This window comes from Haliotis rubra, unplaced genomic scaffold (genome assembly GCF_003918875.1).
Source record: "Haliotis rubra isolate DU_JTF1 unplaced genomic scaffold, ASM391887v1 Scf1508, whole genome shotgun sequence".
In the NCBI taxonomy this organism is placed as follows: Eukaryota; Metazoa; Mollusca; class Gastropoda; order Lepetellida; family Haliotidae; genus Haliotis; species Haliotis rubra.
In genome coordinates this window covers 126,586-152,765 of record NW_025765457.1, presented here as the reverse complement: position 1 = coordinate 152,765, position 26,180 = coordinate 126,586, and the positions used below count along the sequence as shown (strand labels likewise).

Genomic DNA, 26,180 nt, shown 5'->3' with positions numbered 1-26,180 from the left:
AGGCTACCCTAGCGTCCCAGTAAGCGTTTCAATAATGTGCAATATGTCTTACCTCTGTTAATTGTCCATTGCATGTACTTTTCCCATGTAACTGTCGGGAGAGGGCTTTAATAAGTTGAATAACTTGTGCCCAATCCCTTTCAATACTGAATAAAATATGTTCAATACAATAATAACAAAAAAAACCCAACAACCTAAAAATATATTAGCATAAAAAGAGAGCAAGCTGTAATACTATACACAAAGAACTAAGTTAAGCACCCGTTACGTATCTCACGATTGAGTGAGCCCCGATCTTAACCCTTTGAAGCACATCTAGGACATGATTGCTTGTCGTGTGCAGCAAAGGGATCCTCCTGTATAGAAACTGGCCCAATTGGAAGCTGCTTTACACGAGGAATGTAGTAGACTGGCCTTCAGAGGACCAGGGGGCTGACGGGGGATATGAGGAGGAGAGTGCTGGCTGTCATACAGTCACGTGGAGGTTACACTCGGTATTGAGCTTGAATCGTGTAATAAACGCAAAATGACATTTTGAATGTTCACATTCACCAATAAATTCAACATTAAACATTCCAGGGCCCTACCTGTACAGACATGGTTTTGTATGAAAATCAGTGGGTATTTTTTTTTTAAATGAGCAATTATCATCATAAAGTCAACACGGATTCCAATCATTTTGTCGTTTTTTTACGAGTCAAAGGATCATACGGATGAGAAAAACTCCATCATGATCACCACGAGATGTTTTACGTGGGTGTTGAAAACCTATCATTACGAAAATACAGAAGGTGCTTAATTAAGTTCTTTGTGTGTGTGTGTGTGTGTGTGTGTAGATATATAGATAGATAGATAGATATATAGACTAGCACAAGTCTATAAGGTATCAAATAATAGTTCAAACGTTAATTTCTAAAAGAACACACCGTTTCTCTAATAGACTGGTGTCCGTATAAGCATCAAAAAGAGAGCATGCTGTACAATAGTGCAATCATTAATAGTGTATACTGTAATCAAAATACGAAAGTAATTTTAAAAATCTACAATAGGAATTCAAACCAACAAAAAGATGACGTGATCCATACACTTTGTCGCCATTGCAAGATTCAGTTGTAAACAAATGATCTTTCAAGGATATATATTATACTCTTTTGCAGATGAAATGAATACATCCTTCATTTGTGCAACTAGAAAAGAAAATTAAACGAGGACAATACCTTTGTAAAATATCAAAATTACAATTGTCGATGTCTTTTTTCAAAGTTGATAAATAATATTATATATAGTGTGTCAACTGCACTGATTCCCAGCAGAATCTGTCCCCACTGTCCAAATAATGAAGAAGTAATATACATAAGTATATGTATCTGTACAATGTTAAGTGAACAACTTAATCAACATGTGTATTACACAAGAGCGATAGAATTGTCAAAAATAAACGTTTGATCAACATGTCCCTCTCAAAACGTTGTTTGCAAATATGTTCTCTTTCAACCTAAACTTTTGCTGAGAACCCTGCCCTTAACTGGATGTGATGAATGGAGGTCAGAATTATATCCCCGCAACCTTCGTGTTTTGAACTACTAACAGGGGACTTCGAATCAGTCAGTGACTAAAAGTCTCTAGGCTACATCACCATATGGTCCTCATACATTAGTATCTGACATCTTTGAACCTTTTTCACATAATTTTGTTTCAAATTCGAACTATATATTTGTTGATAAAGAGAAAACCCCTGAGCATTCTGTGGGTTGATGACACTCGTAAGACATCACAATCCATAATATTTCATGTCAATAATGGAAGTAGTCCTGTCCATTAAGTGTCGCAATTCATAAATATTTATTGCTAAACATTTATTCACATGTGTCCAGCAAGATGTATTCATTATGCGAATGCTTATTAGCACTACATTATATAGTCAAAGATAATACAATATCAGACAGTTTGCAAGCATTAAGAGTTTAGTTCGCCTGCAACAACAGAGATCCAATCTACATGATCGAGACCACCACGTGTGTTCAGAAGCCAGGGCACTGCTCTCCTTTGTGCATTTCCATTTCGTTCAGGTACTCGAGGGCAGTGTCATCGTTGTCGTTAGCGGATTCCTTGTCTTCTTTGAACTTGAATCTCTTGCAGATGTCGAAATGCAAAATATAGCAAGGAAGAATGCAGTCCTCCTCGTATATCACAATTTCCTTGCCATACGGGTCTACATGACAGTCGTATCCGGGCTCTTTTGGGGCTCCAAGTTTTAACTTCGGACACCTAAAGGTCTGAAATATCAAGTTGTTGTTTTTTATATACTTGTTCTTATTTACAACCTACAATTTCATAACAAGTTTTAAGAATGGTTGTGGGCAATTTCTAGGACCACATAAGTGTGTATGTAAATGCGACATAGTTATTATTTTTTGCTTGACTGGAGTGGATGAATATATAATTAAGTCTAATGAAGACTTCGGACTGGTCAATTTATTGTAGTGACTTTCTTTATGAGTTGGAGTTTCATATTCAGGGAGTTCACATCCGGTGTTTTACAAGTGACACAGTATTGGCATGAGAAATGCAGGAATGTCCCTCAGACAAATTGAACATAATGTTGGGCGCAATCCTTCCATCATTTCAAGACACGTTTACCAATGGTGTTGAAGATCTTCCAAGACCTGGCAGACCCAGCAAGACAACACTTAGAGAGGATATAGCATTGTTGAAACTTGTTACTCGCTGTTCATGGGACTCAAGCACATGGTTATGGTAACGGTGGTTACCAATGAGTGTCATTTCCTACAGGACCGTCAGTAATCGGAAAGTCAGGACAGAGGTCCAGGAGGCCCGTCAAGCGCATGCAACTGTCTCCTGTTCACAAAGCAGCACCGCTTGCCTGGAGTATTCAACGTGTTCGCTGGAATATTGCACCATAACACCACCATTAAAACTGTACAACCTTCCATGTAAACCATCCCGCCATTATCTGTACATTTGTACTTCTGATGCTGAGTATGGTTCCTGGTCGTACACACGGTTGGGGACAATGGAACACAGTTATGGTTCCCTGCAACATCCAGGAGACGGTTTCCTGTGGGTATCATGGTATGGGGATACATTTCCTTGGGTGTCAAGATGGACCTCATCACCATTCGTGGTAACCTTAATAGGCTTCGGTATCAAAAGGAGATCCTTGAGAGGGATGTTGTCCCACGTTTTCATAGCCATCCTCTAGCCACAATGCCAGGCCTCACAGAGCACGTGCTGCCACCCAGTTCTTGCCAAGGAATACTGTTGAGACCATTCCATGACTAGCCATCAGTCCAGATCTCAATCCCACTGAGCTCCTGTGGGACATTTTGGGACATTTATGCTGTCGTGTTCGACGGAGAGACCAGATTATCCAGACTCTCAATGAATCGACAGCTGCCTTGCATGACCCTTGCATGACGAATGGAACAGGATTCCTCAGAATCAGTATTTGGACCTACAAGACATTATTCTTCAATTCCATGAAGAAGTTGTGTGTACTGTACTGACAGTTAGGTCTTCGTAAGAAAAGTGAACTTTGTTATGTTGTTCCATGAATGACTTCATTTGCCAAATCTGTACCATATTTAAATAAACCAGATTATGTCATGGCAACCTGGCTATGTTCCTCCTCAACCCTTTCTTTTCACTACAAAGTTCATATGGTATGAAAATCATTGACACATTTTATGCACCAGTTCATTAGATTTGTTCAGTCTGAGAAAATACGGCCGTTGCTATATAATTTCCATGTGAATATGGGGTGTCTAGGCTTAATGTATTAAACTAATAAGTCTCTGTTCTGAAGTCGTAATTGTTTACATCTAGGTGTCATGCTGATTATACGTTTCTGATAAATAATACGATGGCCATTACATCTAGGCTAATACATCAATGTACGTTTTGACTCATGCATGCAGTAGTAGAACTGCGCTGAGTCTCGCTGTGTGATACTTGTATGACACTTTACCTTCCCCTTCAGGACTTGGCACATGATTAACTTGCTGGTCTTCTGCATGTAATTCATCGCAAACCGAGGGTATTCACTGAAGTAGATACCGTTCCCGTACCAACCCACGTCAGTTGTCTCGTCGAAGTAGGGGTGGTCTGGTTCAAGAGGGTGTCCAGTAATAGTTTTCGATAAAAAATGTAGTATTGAACAACTGAATAACCAAGCACTATATAATCTAGTTCCTAATTTATGATATCGGCAGTTGTCGCAAATTAAAAACAAACCCAGTGATAACAATCAATTTAATTGTAGGTATATGCCGTTCATATTTTCTGTTATTTAACTATTCTATAATTAGTCAAAGGATAAGTCATATGTAGGTGTACAGAGTATTTTCACTATTTTGTATAACAATCTTATTGAACATTGGATGCATAGTAAAAGTTAGAAAAGAATGTGAATTGCAGTCTGTGACAATCTATTTTTTTCTCCAGTATATGAAAATATATAAAAACTATTTGGACTATATAAAATTCTAAGACACGTGGACATTTATATACTGTGATACATCAACAGACATGAACACATTGATCAGGCAGCCAGTATCAGTTTAGGAGAAACAGACAATAGTACCCACCAGGCTGACGGAATCCTTCCTTACAAATACTCTTTATGTTGTCCTCAGACGTCCCATGAAAACAAAGAACAGGAAGGCCGTATGAAGCGTCTTTAAGGGACATTCTCTCCTGGGCCGCCCTGCACATATGACATATTGTATATACACGATGTAAATCGATCATTCTCTTTCTACAAATATTTACAAACTTCAGCTCTTGCTCACATGTTGTTATATCCAGGTTACAACATTCATGGTGGATGTATGAAGACATTTTGTAAATTTGACGCATCCCTGACTGAAGTGATGTCCGATTCAAATCTTAAATTTTATTTTAATGATTTCTTTATTTTTGTTGCACTTAAACACAGTGCACGTGTATATAACTGTCTATGTGCCATGTGCTCTCGTGCTTTCTCAGTAGAGCAATTGAACATGCTATTGCGTGTGTTTGTGACACGCGTCGCCATGGGACAGGAAACGCCCACCTTTTTAGCGAAGGACTGGTATTACCAGGATTTGAAGGTGATCGATGGATGCATGTTTAAAAAATGGTCGGAATTGTACCATCGACTCCTGTTTTGACAGAAATGTCATATGAATAGGGAAAAGGTTTTGTCCCACTGATTCATATAAGCATGTGTACGTACCAGTGCATTAATCCAATATAACTGTGGAATGATATACTACTACTGATATTATTTGTAGAAGTGAGTAGTAACCCATACTTGTTAAAAGATGCGACTAATGGAATGGGGTGGTCAGGCTCGCGGACTTGGTTGACACGTCTCATAGTATTACAATTGCGATCATAATCACTGGGTTGTCTAGTCCAGACTTGAGTATTTATAAACCTCCGACACATAATGGAATATTGCTAAGAACGACAAAAAAGAACTAACAATGCTTAACATCGACTCACCTGAACATTTTCACCTGCACGGGGTTCACGACGTATTCCACTTTGGTGAGTTGAAAAATATGCCTGAAGGAAAATATTCGTAAATTATACAGTGGAATCTGTCAAATCCGGACTCTGTGTAATACGGCTTTCTCAAAATCAGGCAAAATTGTTCTTAATTTATCATTAAAGTGTGAAGTTGAATTTATGGTGAAAAATCAGGCCATAAAGCGTGAATAAGCGTGAAACATAACTATCACGCACAGCGTGTCACATGATCAAGGCACACGCATCAACATTGCAAGTTTATTGAACAAGCGAGTATGCTGCGATTCACAATCAGCAACATGAGAGTGTCATAGGCAGGCTTAATGCAGCAGAACAGTACACAGTTTAACGACGGTATCTTCCCATAAGACAGACCTCCAAAAACACAGACCGCTTAAAACAACACATTTTGTGGTTGGTTGCATAAGGCTTAATTAAGCTGTACCCTTGATAATATGGTATGTGCCAATTAGGTATTAACTATAGCTTTATCATGTAATGAATTATGATTATTAAATTAAGACATATTGCATCAACATATATTTGCCAGATCACATTTTCTTATGACTATTATCAAAAACAATAATTTATATACATGTACCTGTCAAACATATGAGACCAAGCACCATATTATTTTACACACATGTTTTTCAGTGCACAGATAACACGTATTAGAAAGTCAATTGAACATCATCATTTACTCCTTTCACCTTGGCATACAGGTAACCATCTAGAAGGGTGATCGGAAAAAAGACATAGGAAAAACTTCATGTGAAAAATAACTATTATAAAACATCCTGTTCACCAGTTATATACTTTGTTTATACTGAATTTTATAAATACTATTTCACTTTCATCTTCAAATAATCTTTAGTAATAAAAACATCCTGTTCTCCAGTTATTTGCAAAAAACTTAGCCAACAACTGTTATAAAAACGACCTATTCTCCAGTTATTTATACTTGTATGATCTTGAGTTTTTCTTTATGAACATGATGGCCTCGAATATGTAAATAAGCTTATTGAGGACCAGCTTGGTATCTTTATGAAATTGTTGATATTACTTTACAGGGCACAGGAGATAGGAGTGTGATGTTATTATACTCTGTAGTGACTCAGGATCAGCTCATTATTTAAATAGGGTTGGACAGCATGGCTCAGCTAATTTGTGTACTCATTGAGTTTGTCTTATGGGTGGTCTGTCTTTTGGGAGTGAACCTTAAGGACCCATATACAACAGACGAGCACTGCTGCAGGTTTGGGGTGCCGAGTATGACGTCACACCAAGATGGCGTACAAATCGATCTCTAGAACAGATCTGTGATTGCAACCTACACTAGCAGACACTTGTTCTGGGGTAGAGTGTCAGCACAGATAATCAGGAATCGCCTTCACACCACCTGTCATCGACCCAGACGACGCACGTTCATCGTGTTCAACTCTTCACTGCGCTCTGCTGTTGACAGTGTAGCCTACGGTCTGTCTTTCCGGAGGGGAATGTTGCACAGTGTATGTAGTTTACGCATTATCATTATGCTGTTGTTCAGTTATATTTTTAACGAAACCCCAAAGTCATAAAATTATGATAGTAGGATATTTATATAGCGCACATATACATGCATCTACATGCTCAATGCGCTTGAGTGTTCCCTTCATCAACGGATGTCTTTTTTGTATTGTTTTTACCAACTCAACTCCGCGGGGATCATTCAAGTGCCGCCAGTTAAGTGCAGTCTCATCCTCAGAAAGTACCCATTTGCAGTATTGTGTCCAAAGATACTGCACGTTACTATACCCACAACTAGGTGTATGCACGTGTTCGTGTTTATACCATCTGATCACCTGACCACCTGATTCATGTTTTGAATCTATGTAAAATTATTGTTCCACTACAAATGTTACACCTATGCTACTGCACTGTTCAAATGTTTGTATATCCACATTTCAGCTGACAACAAACATGTTTACATATGAAGCATGGCATACTGATAATTTGATGTTATGATCAAAACATCACATGCCTGTATATCTGTATATATGAATCAAGGGATACAGAGAAACTACTGCCTTATGCAAACTTTGTTCATGCATCTGTCTCCTGAATATGCCAATTAAATGTTCCCACATGTGCACCATTTTGCTGACAATCATCATGTTTAGATATGAACTATGACATACTGATGTTTTTATGCTATGTACAAAACATCACATGTTTTTATATATACATTTATAAAACAAATTCACTTAACTGCTTCCATCATTGATGCACGGTTTTGCATAAGCATAACAATGTTAACATTAAACTATATTACCTATTTTATCTATACTACCAAACGGTATTCACTAGTCAATAACCATACTACCTAACAAAAATAAATATATAATCAACAAACAACAACGAGAACCTGTAGCCACAATATAACTGACTCGCTGAATATTAGCAACAATAATGACCAAAAATGTAAACATACTTCACATAAATGAATAATGAATCCCAAATAACGTACAAAATTTAACTTTAAAGATAAAGAAGAGATAGTTACTACTACTCAAGACTGAATATAAAATCACATGCTAAGCGGCCAAATAAACACAATATCAACGTTACATGTATTAACAAAGACCACACTGAAAAGAACAAGCCAACTGCACGTGCAACAGGCGCATGCCACGACTCTAGCATGTAACCCGCGCTAAACACTAACCCTAGGACAACTGAATTACACCATACGGCCATGCCTCTACCTAAACACTAACCCTAGGACAACTGAATTACACCATACGGCCACGCCTCTACCTAAACACTAACCCTAGGACAACTGAATTACACCATACGGCCACGCCTCTACCTAAACACTAACCCTAGGACAACTGAATTACACCATACGGCCACGCCTCTACCTAAACACTAACCCTAGGACAACTGAATTACACCATACAGCCATGCCTCCACCTAAACATTAACCCTAGGACAACTGAATTACACCATACGGCCATGCCTCTACCTAAACACTAATCCTAGGACAACTGAATTACATCATACAGCGATGCCTCCACCTAAACACTAACCCTAGGACAACTGAATTACACCATACGGCCATGCCTCTACCTAAACACTAACCCTAGGACAACTGAATTACACCATACGGCCACGCCTCTACCTAAACATCAACCCTAGGACAACTGAATGACACCATACGGCCATGCCTCGACCTAAACACTAACCCTAGGACAACTGAATTACACCATACGGCCATGCCTCTACCTAAACACTAACCCTAGGACAACTGAATTACACCATACGGCCATGCCTCTACCTAAACATCAACCCTAGGACAACTGAATGACACCATACGGCCATGCCTCCACCTAAACACTAACCCTAGGACAACTGAATTACACCATACGGCCATGCCTCTACCTAAACACTAACCCTAGGACAACTGAATTACACCATACGGCCACGCCTCTACCTAAACACTAACCCTAGGACAACTGAATTACACCATACGGCCATGCCTCTACCTAAACACTAACCCTAGGACAACTGAATTACACCATACGGCCATGCCTCTACCTAAACACTAACCCTAGGACAACTGAATTACACCATACGGCCACGCCTCTACCTAAACACTAACCCTAGGACAACTGAATTACACCATACGGCCATGCCTCTACCTAAACACTAACCCTAGGACAACTGAATTACACCATACGGCCATGCCTCTACCTAAACACTAACCTAGGACAACTGAATTACACCATACGGCCACGCCTCTACCTTAACCACAACAGGATAACACATGTACCGGATTCTAAACAATCAAATGAAGGTAACACTCTGCCTTATAATGTTATTTTCTGTTAGCTCTCCCTCTCTACTTTCACCTTATAAATTGGAACTTTGTACAAGACATAACAATGGATTATTTCAACTATAAAAACGTTAAAAATGCAAAAGCTAGAGAAACCTGGTTAGAATTTATGGAAGGAAATGATCTAATAGACCCATGGAGAGAACAAAACCTAGATAGCAAGAGATACACATATATGGAAACAGAAAACCCCCGTCAAACAGACAAGACTAGACTACTTTATCGTTTCCAAAAACCTCAAAAGTTTAATTCACGATACCGGCATTGGCGCAGCATATAGGTCTGACCATTCAATAATTTGACACCTAAAGATCAGTGAGATAGAAAGAGGCAAAAGCTACTGGAAATTCAACAATTCTTTACGCTATGATAAAACATATGTGGGAAAAAACCAAAATACTGATAAATGAAATCAAAGAATACAAATCTTACGTAGACGAAACAGGGAAATATGTCTTCAAAGTAAACGATCAGCTCTTCTTGGAAACGCTTTTGTTAATGATCAGAGGACACACAATAAATTATTCTTCCTATAAAAAGAAAGAAAATTTGAATATGCGCCAAACGCTTGAAAAAAACATAGATCAACTTGAAATAAAAATAGATTCATCATATGATACAGATTCCAAAACAAAGCTACAGGATGAATAAAAAGAAGCAAATAGAGAATTAGAGACTATTGATAAAAAAGAAACAGAAGGGATACCACTACGATCTAAAGCTAAATGGAAAGAAGGAGAAAAAACGACAAAATATTTTCTGTCTCTAGAAAATCGAAACTTTTTAAACAAAGCAATATATAAACTTGAAAACAATCAAAAGGAAACCCTAACGAAAAAAGAAGATCTTATAACTGAAACTAAATCGTTTTACCATAACCTATACACGAAAAAAACATGCGAAAAAGTGAACCTAATAGAATTGCTTAAAAACATAGACGTCCAAAAGCTATCAAAAAATCAACAAGAAAATCTAGAAGGACAATTAAGATATGAAGAAGTTTTAAACAGTCTTAAAAAAATGAAAAATGAAAGAAGTCCTGGCTCATCGGATTTCACTGTTGAATTCTTCAAAAATTTTGGGTCCAATATTCACGAGTATCTTATAAGATCATTTCATTCAAAAAGTTCTTCTATTCTTTAACTTTGGACCATCGATTACAAGATGGATAAATACCTTCTTTAATAACATTCAATCATGTGTTGTTGTAAATGGTTTCCTTTCAAATTATTTCAATATCTCGAGAGGATGCAGACATCTCCCCTTATGTTTTTATACTGTGCGCAGAAATTTTGGCAACAATGATTAGAAATAATAATAAAATAAAAGGAATACAAATTGGAGATACAGAATACCTAATTTCCCAATACGCTGATGATACTTCGCTGATACTAGATGGCACTGAAAAATGTTTACAGGCGACATTAGAAATTTTTAGTAAATATGCCTATTTTCAGGCTTAAAAATAAATGTAAACAAAACACAGGTATTATGGATAGGCTCAGAAAAAAACTCTAAAAGAAAATTTTGCAGAAACTGGGATTTAGACTGGAAGAGTGACTCGTTTACACTATTCAGAATTGTATTTACTCACAACATCGCAGAAATGGTTGAACGCAACTATAAAGATAAACTTAAGACTCTCAAAATATCAATGAACCAATGGCTAGCAAGAGATCTAACTCCCTTAGGTAGAAATGCCATATTGAAAAGTTTACTTTTACCGCAACTTAATCATTTATTTGTAACTCTACCCACCCCAAACGATCAAATGATTAAGGAAATTGAGGAACTCTGCTTTACATTTATATGGAAAAACAAACCAGACAAAGTCAGTCGAGAAACTATATCACAAAGAATTATGAATACGGAGGAATACGAACCCCAGAGATAAAAAATCTTATTTAATCACAAAAAATATCATTGATTAAAAGACGCACCAACTCAGATTCAAAAGTAAGGAAATTGCTATAAACGAAGACACATTGGGACATCGACAGCTTTATACAAACATGCAAAAGACACATACTTGAATAAGTAATAACTCAAGAAACAAATAATTTTTGGAAAGACACTTTCAAATCATGGGGTAAATTAGTAACCAGAAAAGCAGAAAAAGCAAAAAATGCATGTGATATTTTATCCCAACCCTTATAGTTAAATGACAATATTCAAATAGATGGAAAACTAATCAATTATAAACATTATTCAAGCAAAGGGAATACTTATATAAACGACATTTTTGACGACAAAGGTAACTTTTTAACGGTGGAACAATTAAAAAAATCGTTTGGGTGCAAAACTAACTTTCTAGAGCGTCAAGGAATAGTGGAATCAATTAAATACTACTGCAAATCCATAAACATCCATATTGAAGAAAAAATCCAAGCCCCGATCTTGCCCTATCTTTTACGAAATATAGCAGGAAACCCCAAAGGATGTAGAGATATCTATGACATACTCATAAATGGTAAATACTGAAGACCTTTAACATATCGAAACAAGTGACAAAAAGAACTTAATGGGTCTATTGTCGATAATATATGGGGAACGATAGAAAAAGCAACCTTTAAATCGTATAATAGTGTAAAACACTCGTGGTTTCAATACAGCATACTGCATAGGTTTCTGCCAACAAATGATTTGCCAACAAAAATGAAATATAAAGATCCCAACACATGCACATTTTGCAAATACGAGAAAGAATCAATTTTACATCTATTTTGTGACTGTAAAGTCATAAAAGCTATTTGGAAGAAAATAGAAGAATGGATATTCGAAAAAACAGGGTCAAATATTATCTTTTCAAAGAAAAATATTATTCTAGGATATTGTGAAAAGAGAAACCATGCTCTGAATTTGATAATAACAGTAGTGAAACATAAAATATACAAAATGAAACAAAGAGATAAAACACCATTTGAACTACATTATTGAAGACGTAAAGACAACATATTATGCTGAACATTTTAATGCCTATTCAAATTGCAAATATGACAGCTTCACAAAATTTTCGTCACTGTGTCACAACCTGTTCTGTTAACCTAGCGCTATATATAATGTACTGCTATTATATTTTCAAGTACCTATTCATTTTGCCTGTAAATCAACTTTGTATATATTTACGAATCGTGATTATACCAACCTGTTAAGTAATGAACTGTATGGATGTATGGAGAATCAAAAATATAAAAAATATTTTAAAAAATCTGACCACCTACTGTCGAATGAGTGGGTTGTTTTAAGTGCACAGGGTTGTGTACTGCACACTAGGGGATGTGACATCACTGAAAGAGCCTGCAAGTAATGTTAGCTCCAAAATGTTAACACCCGGTCACAAGTGGGAATCGATCCTGGCACCTTCCAGGCAACTGCCCCCTCCATGATAAAATAGTCCAACATACTCATCACGCGAGGCTGAAACGGTAATTTACTCAACAGGGGAGGTAACCTCACATGTGACAGTTGACCCCAGCTAGCAGAACAGTTTAGCTTCTTCTGTATGGGTCTGTGTTGACATAGCTTTCTCGATACCTCTTCATAAATTTCAACATGATTTAACAATGTATTTTTTCTGGTCTATTTCCATTAATGGTATTATTTCTGTCTTTCTTAAGCAGTCGTTTGCAACATGTCACATTTGGTCTACTTTGGCTTAAGATTCCCTATAATTGTCAATTAAAATGGGAAGGTAGTCTGTGATTCCGTCTTTTCTCTAATTGATAAATATGAGTTTGTTTTTGTATGTCAATATGGCTGAACGTTTTGTGACAATTTACATACCGATTGACAGTGTCCTTCATGAGGTACCTATAGAACTGAGATTCCACCAGCCTAAAGTGGTAGTTTTCTGGCGTCATGTTGAAAAGATGTTCCGGTCTCAGCTCAAAATGTTTCACTTCATTTCCACCAAGTGCTTGCTTTTCTCCAGGGACGTAAGATGCCGCACTGACGAGATCCTAGATAGGATGACACTTGAATGAGGTACATTTCAACCAGCCTGCTAACGTGTTGGGTATCTTGAAAACTCGGAAGTGTTAACTCTACGCCAGAACACCTAGCTCACCATTGGGCTCAGTGGGATTATCTTTACTATGACTAAACTTAAGTCTTTGGCGAAGTATATGAGTGATGTGAATATGTCTGTCTCTATCATTAGATACAATTGTCAAACATGTCTAACTCATTTAAAAGACAACTTTGTCTTAAATACGAGCCATGATCGGTGTATTTACATGTCTATGTGACGCAACTAGCCTCGTTATAGCGAGAGCAAACACTGCCGCCCAGTCTCACTATACATGAAACAACAGACTTAGGAGACGTTACCTTCTGGATGACCACATGACCAGCCACAACATGGGTATCTCCAGTCACTGCAACCCGGGATCCATCTGCAGGATATGAAATAATGTCAAAGGGTGTTTTTAGTTTGTTGTTTAACGACACACTCAGCAATATTCCAGTTATACGGGCTGTAAATAATCGAGTCTGGACCAAACAATCCAGTGAACAACATGAGCATCGATCTACGCAATTGGGATACGATGACATGTGTCAACTAAGTAAGCAAGCCTGACCACCCGATACCGTTAGTCGTCTCTTACGACAAGCATGGGTTTCAGGTGAACAATGCTAATCCGGATATTCGCCGGTTCAACGGCTTATGTACAATTGTGAAATGAATATCGAGCCCCCCCCCCTCCGTCGTATACTTCTACAAAAGGGTTTTACAAAATGTCAAGAGGGGAAAATGCTAGAAGCATGCAGATGATTAATACATGGAACAAGGATGAATTGAGGAGCGTTTTATTTGACTCTGTTTTTTATAACGTTTCTAGTGTTAGCTGTAATATTGCTCTAACAGTTCAAACAGTTGCGTCTCAGTTTACCTCCTTTAACAATATACTTGGCCATGTTCATCAGCCGTTCACTCTCTTCAACTTGTGATTCCAAAATCTAAAATGACGAATAAAAGTGACAAAGCAAGTTACATAAGCACACGAGTTTGATGGTTCCAATCATAAACATGTGTTGATGAATCACTTTCAGATGGTGTTCACGGAAGGGAGCAGTTGCTTTGCTCTGGTCACAGACACGTTTCAGCCTGAATAAACATGGCAACATAAAGTACACTTCAAAGTCCAGAACAGCGTTGGAAACCATTCTGTTTATTGCCAACATGAGTGCCATACAGTCTTTGAATATAATATCCATGTTGGAGAAGAAAGTTAAACACAGAGAGTAGAAGCACATTAAGCACATAGAACAGACACAGGCAATAGCAGAAACCGTGCATACTTTGTAGTATATCTTAAGAAAATGTAAAACTGAGTTTAACTGAGTATGCATTTGCGTTGTGTAACTTTCTATGAACACGAATATACTGAAGTTGCATTTGCAGCTTATGTGTTTCTTTGTCAGGCATTCAATCATTTAAATACATATATAGATAAATAGATTACAACCGTTTCTATTTACGAATGTATTCGTTATGTTATTATACACGAAGGCCACCAATCTCTTCATCCTTATAAAGGCGGATACAGAGTCTACTCCATCACCGCACCTTGACCTTCGTTACAGGTTACATGAAGGAGTGAGGACAGTTAGTGAAATAGAAACCTTTCTGATGGCGTCATCCTTGTAGTGCACAACAATTGAGACAACTTCCAGTGATGTTTTGGCAGGAGTGTTCACAAAGTCCACGATTGCCTTCATCATCAGCCTTGCTGACGTCTCTGGTGGGTAGCCAGCATAGCCTGTCCCGAGAACAGGGAAAGCGATGGACTTGAAGTTGTGTCTCGAGGCTTCTTGTAGGCAGGTAGTAACGACTGAGACAAAGGACTGGAAAATGAAATGTTGGCATTTTGAATATATGCTTGTAAAGATGTATAAACATAATGTGGAATAATTAATTTATGCAATAAGATACAGATAATGCAGGGATTGGCTTCCATGAAGTCACATTAAGTCAACAAACGTCAAGTTGATTCATTTTGGGAATCAGTTCTTCTCCCACAAAATATATTTTATTAGTTATTTCACTCCATACAGGAACTGAGAAGAGATGGTGGCCAAGTAGTCTTAACAGCCACATGCGAGTTTAGTCCCGGCCCTTCACCCGTTGCAGGGTAGTCAGATGCAGCTATATAACCCAAGAATTACTATTACTGCCATGTAACATACCGAGCGCTGATTAACATACCAGTGACATTCTTTCTCCAAAAGTACAGAAAAATGGTTTTAGGCCAAAATGAATTGTCGTTGGCGGGACTAATTTGGAAATGTCATCTCCATGTTTGGCCTAACATCTTTTGAAAGACAACCTTTGACACAAGTCTTGAATGTTGCTGGATCAAATACCTTCTGGTTAGCCAACACGAGCAGAAATTCTAACTAGTATGCAAAAAATCAAGACGGAAGGGACACAATTGGTAATTTCGGCTGCTCAACAAGATTTCATGTTTTATAGCAGTGACAACATATTCTGTTTCTAACAGAGCTCCAGAGAAGACAATAAGCTGCCCTGATGGCTAAATTAATGTTCTAGACCCGTGAAGATCCGGTTTTATCAATCCATGCTTGTCGGATGGTCAGAGTCTTTGACCTGGTTGACATGGCATTGTATCCTAATTGAGTAAATTGATCATGCCGATCATTTGATTGTCTGGTCCAGACTCGAATATTTACAGACAGCTGCAATATAGCTGGAATATTGTTGAGTGCGGCTTTTAAATTAAAAAAAATATCTATGTATTTACAGATTGTGAATTTGTTCTTACCCGGTGAATTTGTGTGTATTTGAATTTGAAATTCTGTTAATCATGTGGGCGTGGAAAGGGTTTCATCGATTTTGATCACGATTTTATATAACTGATTAAAATCACATATTCGACCAAATGAGTTGGACAACAGCGAGCCCTATGCATACATACCTTCTCTGTTTTGTCGCCCTTCTTTCCCCACTCCTCCAGCACTGTGTGGAAGACCTTCTTGCACTTGAGTGTCCCAGCCTGAGTCTGGACAACAGTACCTGGTTTGACCCCCTGAGGGTGCTGCTGTGTGCACTCGGTCTGCAGCACTGGACCTCCAGCACTCACAAGAGAATTGGACACGGCACCAACGGACAGGTCAAGGTCAGTTTGTGTGGTGTTTACCACGACATCGTCCTAGATGGGCGACATTGGAAAAGGTGTGTTTGTCAGTGCCACATGAGCCACATGAGAATATGAACCTTTTCTTTCAATCGTATTGATTCGGAGCTTTGTCAGGTTTTAGCGATCAATCGGCTATTTTTTAATAAATGCACTAAGTTTTGATCTAGGGAGTAGGAGAATTTTCTGTCGTCTTTTTCTTAGGTATGTAAGGGGAGCTAATTTATGCTTCGCATCGTACTTTATATCTCAACTTACAAAAAGACCAGCATTGTGTTGAGTTCATTTTTACCGTGGACACTGGGTGAGGGATTGCCATCATTGTTTATGTTGTTGTAATCACTGCTTTGTATTATACAGCCTTTGAATTTGTGCTGTCTCTGTAATACCTTTCTAGCGTAAACTTACTTACTTGTAGAATACAGCTAATCATATCACATTGCTTTGTTGTTTGTGGGTTTGGTTTTGTTTGGTTCTCAGTTTTACGGACTGAGTTTTGCTTACTGCATTAGTTTCAACATGGCACGGAACACATTTGGTATCTTTTAAATCAAAATAAAAAGATAAACGAATCGTGAACACGCATGCAGAACCATCAATCAATATATTGTACTGTGAATGTAATAATAAATAATGTGACAATAATTTGCACACATCTATGTTTGCATCTTTTGCAAAGCTGACACCGTTGTCATCGATCGATCGTCGGTAATGCAATGAAATTTCATCAGTATATTTATCATTTATTCTAGCAAAATAATCTTAAAATGTATCATTTAAAATGCAAATTTACATGTAGTGTTGCATTTCACAAAATACTAAGGAAGTACAAATCATGTTCGTTGTTGTTTTTATACAGGCTCTAAATAGCATTATGATAGCATATATCATGGTTATCCCTAGCAGACTCTAAGCGTCCAATCAAATAACACTTGTAACAAACGTTGCCATATTTGGAATTTTGGGTTATTTTGTGTTAGTTTACATCCTTTTTATCAATTCATTATAATGCCCATCATTCGTTCTCAATAAATACTTCCTTAAATTGTTATATATACGTCTTACCGCCACACATGTGGCAAGCACTGGACTATTCATCCAGGAACTCTTTCATCGTCCCTGTTACTGAAATGTGCGTGTAGAGCAATTCCTGTAAACGTAGAAGACCCACGACAATCCGACGAAGCAATGACACCTAAATGTTTATGACACACCATTTGTTCGGAACATAACGATTTGGTATGACACTTTACAGTCTAGCTGTATCGCCTTATTTGTAGAAAAATATTTACCAAACTAGTTTCGTTCACGTACCGTAAGTTTTGATAAGTCACCAACTATTGCCCTTACGGTCAGCACTGAAAAATGAAAATGAACTGGGTCACTGATTAGGGAAACAATAGCAATTAACGGCACTGACTGAGACATAGTGTCATTAACTATACGTTCACAAACTCGAACTTCAGAATGATTGTTTGAACTAAGAAATAATATGTAAGGTAAAGTATACTGTTTTACATCGCGATTTTGCATATTGAAACTGGCCACATCACCTTTACTGGTTCCAACTTGTTTCTTCAACACCACTTCCTTGCTCATTGTATTCTCATGCACAACTGTCCGTTTACCCATCCTCCCTTCAAAGTCCTATATGTAGAAATTATTTGTGGTATACTTGAAATAAATTTAAAAGAAGAATAGTTAATACAATGAGTATTTACATAGCTTCAATGAAATCACACCGCTAGTGCAAATCAATCAATATTGATTAAAGTGAACAAATCTGATTTATGCATTCAGTAATTAAATAGGAAATTACCTTTCTCAGCAAGACGTCACATGATGGTTCTAAGACAATTTTGACTGATGATATAGATGTGCCTTCATGCTTCTGTAGATAACTTTCCACGGCCTTAAACATAATGTCGGCAGATCGCGCCCCAGGGAATCTGTGCACCCCAGATCCAAGTGCAGGGAAAGCAATGGTCTTAAATTGTCTCTTTGACGCCATCTCCAGACAATTGGTGACAACTGTTTTAAGAATCTGTTGATAAGCGAACCACTTGGGTAGCAAACTTGAAAATTAAGTAGAAGCGTTTAATAATATATTAGTTGATATATCGCCATCCAGGCTCTTAAGAAGATAGAGTAAGTGGTTGAGTTTTATTTTTATGCCGCTTTTAGCAATATTCCAGCAATATCAACCAGAAACGGGCTTCGCGCATTGTACCCATGTGGTTAGGTCAGAGGATAGAGACGTAGAGAGAGGAATCAACAACGGCTGAAGAAACGTATTCCAAACCTTCTCAGCGGCATCGTTCGGATTCATCCACTGCTTCAACACAACATGGAACAATCTCTGACATTGGAGTGGCCGTCCTTTGGTTCGAACTACCTCACCGACTTGACGTCCGGCCGCAAAGGCCTTGGTGAGTTCCTCCTGCAACTCCTGCCCCCCTGTTTCCAGGGATGGAACACTTCCAGGCAGAAACTTCCCATCAGATCCAATTATGCTCACAATCGCATCAACCTGGAAAAGATATTTATTGATTTCCAATTATGCAATTACTACTCACGAATCACTGAACACTACCACAGTGAAAAGGCTGTGTTGTTTCAAGTGATGACAAGTATGTTGCGTATCTCAGTGAGACCAGATTGACACATCGCTTACCTTTTGATGTGACATGTCACCAACTATCAGTTCCACTGCTTCACTCTTCATCAAAAGGCCCATCTTTGGAACTGCATAAATATACAATAACAGGCTGACAGTCACAGAAAAACAGAATATAAGCAGAAGGAACCATTTTACTTCAGAGAGTGGATCAACAGGGCAATTCCTTCGAGCACTTCTGTTATTTGAGCAACCGTCAAGGGCATGCGAAACTAACCATTCTTTTTCTGTTACTCGTCCTTTTGGATATATTCTTTTGATATTCGGGGTACAGTCCCAGACACGAACAGTCAAATTAGACCCCCAAATTCTAGTCTTCCCCTTATTGTTTATATTTACCGTTTCGTCTAAGAAACGTCTCGACTAAGCCTCGCTTACGAAATATCATGCTTATATTAAAGTACCAAGCAGTCCGACACCCATTGGTCTTGGTGCCATATGACTGGTACCTCCCAGACTGTTGACTGTCATTAGTCGGGTAACCTGGTTTGCTCCTGCCAGGAAGACGGCTCGTCCGACTCTCTGCCTACGCCCTTGAATGTCACTCATGTAACCTGTCTCACTGCTGACAATGTTCACTGAGTAAGTCATTTGGCTCAGTGCATTGCGTTTGAAATGGGGAACTGTTTTCTTCAGGAACCACTCAATTCATATGAATGGAACTTTGCAATCATATCTGAGAAATTCTTGTCAGAACTGCCATTCAATACTTTTTGCCAGTATTACTTCCCTTGCTAAATTTGAGCATACTTGTTATTTACCAAGTCCATCTTAGACCTTACATTTTTCTCCTCATAGGTGTGTACCGGGGTCCATACTCAGTTCCCTGGGGGAGGATCTATCCCAAGCCGACCGACATACTTACCCGATACAGTTGACATTCCACCAGCTTGTGTCGCTCCAGCTGGCAGTGCAGCTTGTTCTGGAGAGATATACAGTATGCAGTCAGTAACTGAGGCCAGTTACCTTAGTATTTTGGAAACCAGGACGTATTTCCCCCCTATTTTTCTGGATATTTAAGTACCAAATACACGTTTATTGTCATAATTTATAGTATAGTATAATATGTTATACGTTTTGAAATATGGTGTAGAACCAAACATCATGAAACGGGCGCCGTCATAGAATGCACTCACTAGTTCCGGAAAACGATTGTACCACAGCGGGACGGACCAGCGAATCTGAAACAAAATATTTAGAATGTAACACCAAATCAATTCGTAATCCAACAGTCAATTCGCTGTAGGGTATGGCCGTCAAATGGTTCTGTATTCTGTGGCCGCTGGCTATTTGAATAAAGTTGACAAGGAAACCATGAAACTCATACACACATACCCTGTATATCATACACACACATCCTGTATTTCATACACACACTCCCGTATATCATACACACACATGCTGTATTTCATACACACATCCTGTACATCATACACACATCCTGTATATCATACACACACTCCCGTATATCATACACACATCCAGTATTTCATACACACTCCCTATATATCAGACACACATACTACATATCATACACACATCTTGTATATCATACACACACATCCTGTATTTCATACACACATCCTGTATATCATATACACACTCCCGTATATCATACACACACACATCCTGTATTTCATACGGACATGCTGTATATCATACACACATTCCCGTATATCATACACACACATCCTGTATTTCATAGACACATCCTGTATTTCATACACACTCCCTGTATATCACACACACATACTACATATCATACACACACACCCTATATATCATACACACATCCTGTATTTCATACACACTCCCTATATCACACACACTCATACTACATATCATACACACATCTTGTATATCATACACACACATCCTGTATTTCATACACACATCCTGTATATCATACACACACTCCCGTATATCATACACTTACATCCTGTATTTCATACACACACATCCTGTATTTCATACACACTCCCTGTATATCACACACACATACTACATATCATACACACACACCCTATATATCATACACACATCTGCATATAAAACACCCACCATGTACATCATACATACACCATGTACATCATACACACACCCTGTATATCATACACACACTCCCGTATATCATACAAACACATCCTGTATTTCATACACACTCCCTGTATACCACACGCACATACTACATATCATACGCACACACCCTATATATAATACACACATCTGCAAATAAAACACACACCATGTACATCATACATACACCATGCACATCAAACACATCCACCGTGTATATCATACGCACACACCCAGTATATCCTACACATACACAATGTATATCCTACACACACCCTGTATATCCTACACACATCCTGTATATCATACTCACACACCCTGTATATCATGCACACATCCTGTATTTCATGCACACACCCTGTATATCATACACACACCCTGTATACCATACACACACCCTGTATATAATACACCATACACACTCTGTATATCATACACACATCCTGTTTATCATACACACATACCCTTTATATCATACACACATACCCTGTATATCATACACCCCTTTATATCATACACACACTCCCTGCATACCATACACACACACCCTGTATATCATACACACACTGTAATCATACACGCCCTGTATATCATACACACACCCTGTATATCATACACACACCCTGTACATCATACACACACCCTTTATATCATCTACACACCCTATATATCAGACAGACAGACAGACACACACACACCCTGTACATCCCCCCACACACTGTATATTATACAGACACCATGTATATCATACACACCCACTCTGTATATTAGGCCTGGGACGGGTAAACCGGATACCCAGAATAGGTGGGTAATGAGTTTGGCCCCGGTACCCGTCTCAGTACTCAGACCCGTTATGATCATATGACTAATAGATTAAATAATGTAATATGTTATTGTCTTTGAAGATTTAGACATAATTACAGTCACTTCCTTTGAATATAATACATTTTAAAAATATTCAAAAACTCGAAATTTTGGCCTCCGAGCTGAAGAATATATTGCCATTTCTTACAAATTTGATGTCAGGAAATAACATGACGGGTATCCGGGAAGGTTGGGGTAACAGGGTAAAATCATACACAAACACACACACAGTATATCATACACGCCCTGTGTATAATACTCACCTTGCGTTGCCAGACTGCGATATCAACAGTAACGTCTCTATTACAAGGAACACGAGTTTACATACCTGCAGATTCCAGCACATTCCCCGGATCTATAGAAAGAAATATAATGACATGGGAAAAGACAAAAACACAATGTAGTTTCAACTGACATGAGTATTGAAACAAATGACCACCTTAGTCCAGAAGGGGAGACTATTCACACCATCTGTTACCAGGTAAATCTCCTCAGACGTGGGAGTCCTAAACCTCTCATACCTTACATATGTGAACAAGGCATTTAATTTATGCTGAGGTGTTGACATAACCAATGATGGCCCTGTACTTCACAATAGGCCATACTTATGGTATTCGGTTTACCTTTTCACCACTATTCACCGCAGTGATGCTTACAAATGATAGGCGGGGTTGTTCGACCCTGCTTTTGAAAGAGATTTATCATGAATATGGAAAGAAGTTGCATGTACCTTCTTTCAGTCGGAAACTCTTGCAGATGTTGAAGTGTACAATATAACATGGAAGTATGAAGTCTTCTTTGCGCAGGACAAGTGCCTTGTCGCGGGAATATACGAGGGAGTAGGAGCCAGGCTTATCTGTCCCCGAGTATATGTTCTGTCCCTTGAACATACCACATAATCACAAAATGAAGAATATAATTATTATGTTATATGATATAGAAATTGTATATCTTGCACTCAAAGCCAAGAAACACTTGCTTTAACATTCATCATCAGGATATTGCATAAATGATACCAGTAAAGGGCTACTCTACATTAACAATGTCTATTAACAATGACTTATTACGTACTGCCTTATCAATACCTTAACATTCTATATATATACTCCATACCAAATCCCTCACATAGTCCAACACACCTACCACTACAACATGATGAATGTTTATGCCACTACTTACACGCAGAAAGTCGTATGTTGTCTTACCGTTCCTCTGAAGACTTTGCATATGAGCAACAGATTGGATTTCTGCATGGACTGCATTGCAAATCGAGGATATTCACTGACTGTGACGGTTTTTCTGTCCCATTGTTGCTGAAATCCTTTTTGACAGATGATTTTTATATTTTCTTTTGCAGCTCCACAAAAAGCAAGGACAGCTTGTTGTTTCGGCATCCGCGCCTGGGCCGCGCTAGAAATGTAAGTTGTCCAATACTGACCAAACTATGGAATTATTATGATATTACCAGGTGTTCCAATTGGCAAGGCTTCAAATACTTTAACCATTGCTCTGCAAGCATCACTACATGTCTCACCGAAGATCTTGGTAGAAAGGAAATACTGGCAAATCTTAGGCTAAAGAAGAGATCTGCGAACGCTATATGATATATCAGTCCCTGGTGAGTGCCGTCAACTTTAGGCTAAATAACATTTGTGCATGTGGATTCCGGGTGTCTTTAAACTATTAACATGGTGTATGACTTTTCATTTATTTTGCTCTAAAGGTTAGATGATGAGGGCCACAACAGGCCTTGGTAAAGCCGGGCTTGACGCATCAGTGACAGGGACGATATCTGACGAGATTCCCTCTATCGACTTATGCCACGTGTGGCTGTTTTAAAGTAGACAAATGAAATAGAATTGCCAGTTAAAGATGTGCCCCATTAGAATTAACTACATACCATTCATGTTCATACTTACTTGAAAACTTTCATTAGGTCAGGATTCACCACATATTCCAGTTTTGTTATTTGAAAAATGTGCCTGCAAGAAACGAAATATACTTCAAAATGTTACTGTTTTTCACATTATTCTGTTTAATCCTTGTGCTGTGCTCCTTATGTTATGTTATATGCGACTCTCATTAAAACTGAACTCCATTTATCTTCTAGGTGAGAACGAACGCTATCTCCTTGGAGAAATCAGTATAACACACAACCGTTTTCTGTAATTCACTGACATAGGGTAGACACTTTACAGGATAAATTCACTTGTCCAATCAGCATTAAATGGAAACATTATACTTAAAGTACCGTGATGCCACTGACCTATTCCCCATGTCTCTTGACAGATACCTGTTGAACTGAGATTCTACCAGTCTGTAGTGGTAATCTTCTGATGACCGGTTGTGCCTGTTTTCGGACTTTAGATCTATGTATGTGACGTCATTTCCCGGACATAGCCTCCTTCTTGCAAATGACGTCAGCAGCACGACGGAGGAGATCCTGGGTGGTAGTAGGTGGGTTCAGTGTACCGCCACTTTGGACAGTATTACTAGGTATATTGCGGGTATACTGGCAACTTAACCCTTTAGGGGCGGTGAGTTAGCCTAGTTGTTAAAGCATTAGCTCGAACCTGGGTTCGATTCCCCACATGGGTACAACGTATGAAGCTCATTTCCGGTGTCCCTCGCCGTAATATCCCTGGAATATTGCTAAAAGCGGCGTACAACTAAACTCAGCCACATAAATTCGGAGTACTGTAAAACTACAATTGTGACTCTGTCTAAACAAACCCAACTCATTATCATGCCTATTTTCCCGCCTCAGCAGACTTGGGCTCGATTTGAGTAGATAAAACCTTCTTGCAACCGGTGCAACCTCAGGTAATAACCTTGTTGCACCAGACTAAACAGGTTGCACCATCTGTTTAACTTAAAACTATAGATATTGGTTCAGTTTGGGTGTTGATGATTTAGTACATCATCATAACAGAATTATTGTGTGTCTGGTAAGATATGTACATTATTCGTCATAAAAGTTTCACGACATGAACAGTATCATTCATTCACCTACTGTCCATGTAGAAACCAAAGTCACTGTTCCAAGTCAGCCATTCACCTACAGTCCGTGTAGAAACCAGAGTCACTGCTCCAAGCCAGTTATTCACCTACTGTCCGTGTAGAAACCAGAGTCACTGCTCCAAGCCTGTCATTCACTTACTGTCCGTGTAGAAACCAGAGTCAATGCTCCAAGCCAGTTATTCACCTACTGTCCGTGTAGAAACCAGAGTCACTGCTCCAAGCCAGTTATTCACCTACTGTCCGTGTAGAAACCAGAGTCACTGCTCCAAGCCAGTTATTCACCTACTGTCCGTGTAGAAACCAGAGTCAATGCTCCAAGCCAGTTATTCACCTACTGTCCGTGTAGAAACCAGAGTCACTGCTCCAAGCCAGTTATTCACCTACTGTCCGTGTAGAAACCAGAGTCACTGCTCCAAGCCAGTTATTCACCTACTGTCCGTATAGAAACCAGAGTCAATGCTCCAAGCCAGACATTCACCTACTGTCCTTGTGAAACCAGTCACCGCTACAAGTCAGTGATTCACCTACTGTCCATGTAGAAGACAGAGTCACTGCTCCAAGTCTGCCATTCACCTACTCTCCGTGTAGAAACCAGATTCACTGCTCCAAGCGAGTTATTAACCTACTGTTTTTGTATAAACAAGAGTCACTGCTTTAAGCCTGTCATTCACCTACTGTTCGTGTAGTAACCAGTCACTGCTCCAAGTCAGTCCGTGTAGAAAACAGAGTCACTGCTCCAAGCCAGTGATTCTAAAGTCTGTGTTCTTTTAACAGCAAAATATTAACATGCACTGGGTGCACGGTGGTATAAACGTGACGTCGTATTTTGAAATCTCAGGTTTGAACCAAGCCCTGCATACAAATGGTTCTATATAACAAGATAAGCCCTACCAAGAAGCTGTTCTTGGACCGTCATTAATGTACACTAATTAAAGACAAAAACGTTATCTGGTTTGGACACTACAGGATTAAG

The 26,180-nt window shown here is 38.6% G+C and overlaps 1 protein-coding gene across 2 annotated transcripts; it reads right to left on the bottom strand.

The window, feature by feature from the left end:
* Positions 1-1,073: 1,073 nt before the first annotated feature.
* On the bottom strand, positions 1,074-24,595 carry LOC124270316 (protein mono-ADP-ribosyltransferase PARP15-like). Of its 2 annotated transcripts, XM_046705362.1 has the most exons (21): positions 24,453-24,595; positions 24,106-24,168; positions 23,392-23,596; positions 22,917-23,067; positions 22,515-22,541; positions 20,383-20,427; positions 20,112-20,168; positions 19,244-19,314; positions 18,872-19,099; positions 18,389-18,613; positions 18,123-18,216; positions 17,884-17,927; positions 16,351-16,584; positions 15,038-15,259; positions 14,305-14,371; positions 13,742-13,806; positions 13,196-13,371; positions 5,509-5,571; positions 4,608-4,726; positions 3,989-4,125; positions 1,074-2,276 (listed from the first exon to the last, which is right to left on the bottom strand). In XM_046705362.1, the coding sequence occupies exons 1-21, from the start codon at positions 24,461-24,463 to the stop codon at positions 2,022-2,024; spliced, it is 2,559 nt and encodes an 852-aa protein (XP_046561318.1). In that variant the 5' UTR covers positions 24,464-24,595; the 3' UTR covers positions 1,074-2,021. The 2 variants fall into 2 exon arrangements, with proteins under 2 accessions (XP_046561318.1, XP_046561319.1); XM_046705363.1 differs by lacking the exons at positions 1,074-2,276; positions 3,989-4,125; positions 4,608-4,726; positions 5,509-5,571 and adding an exon at positions 12,001-12,040.
* Between the last annotated feature and the right edge of the window lie 1,585 nt (positions 24,596-26,180).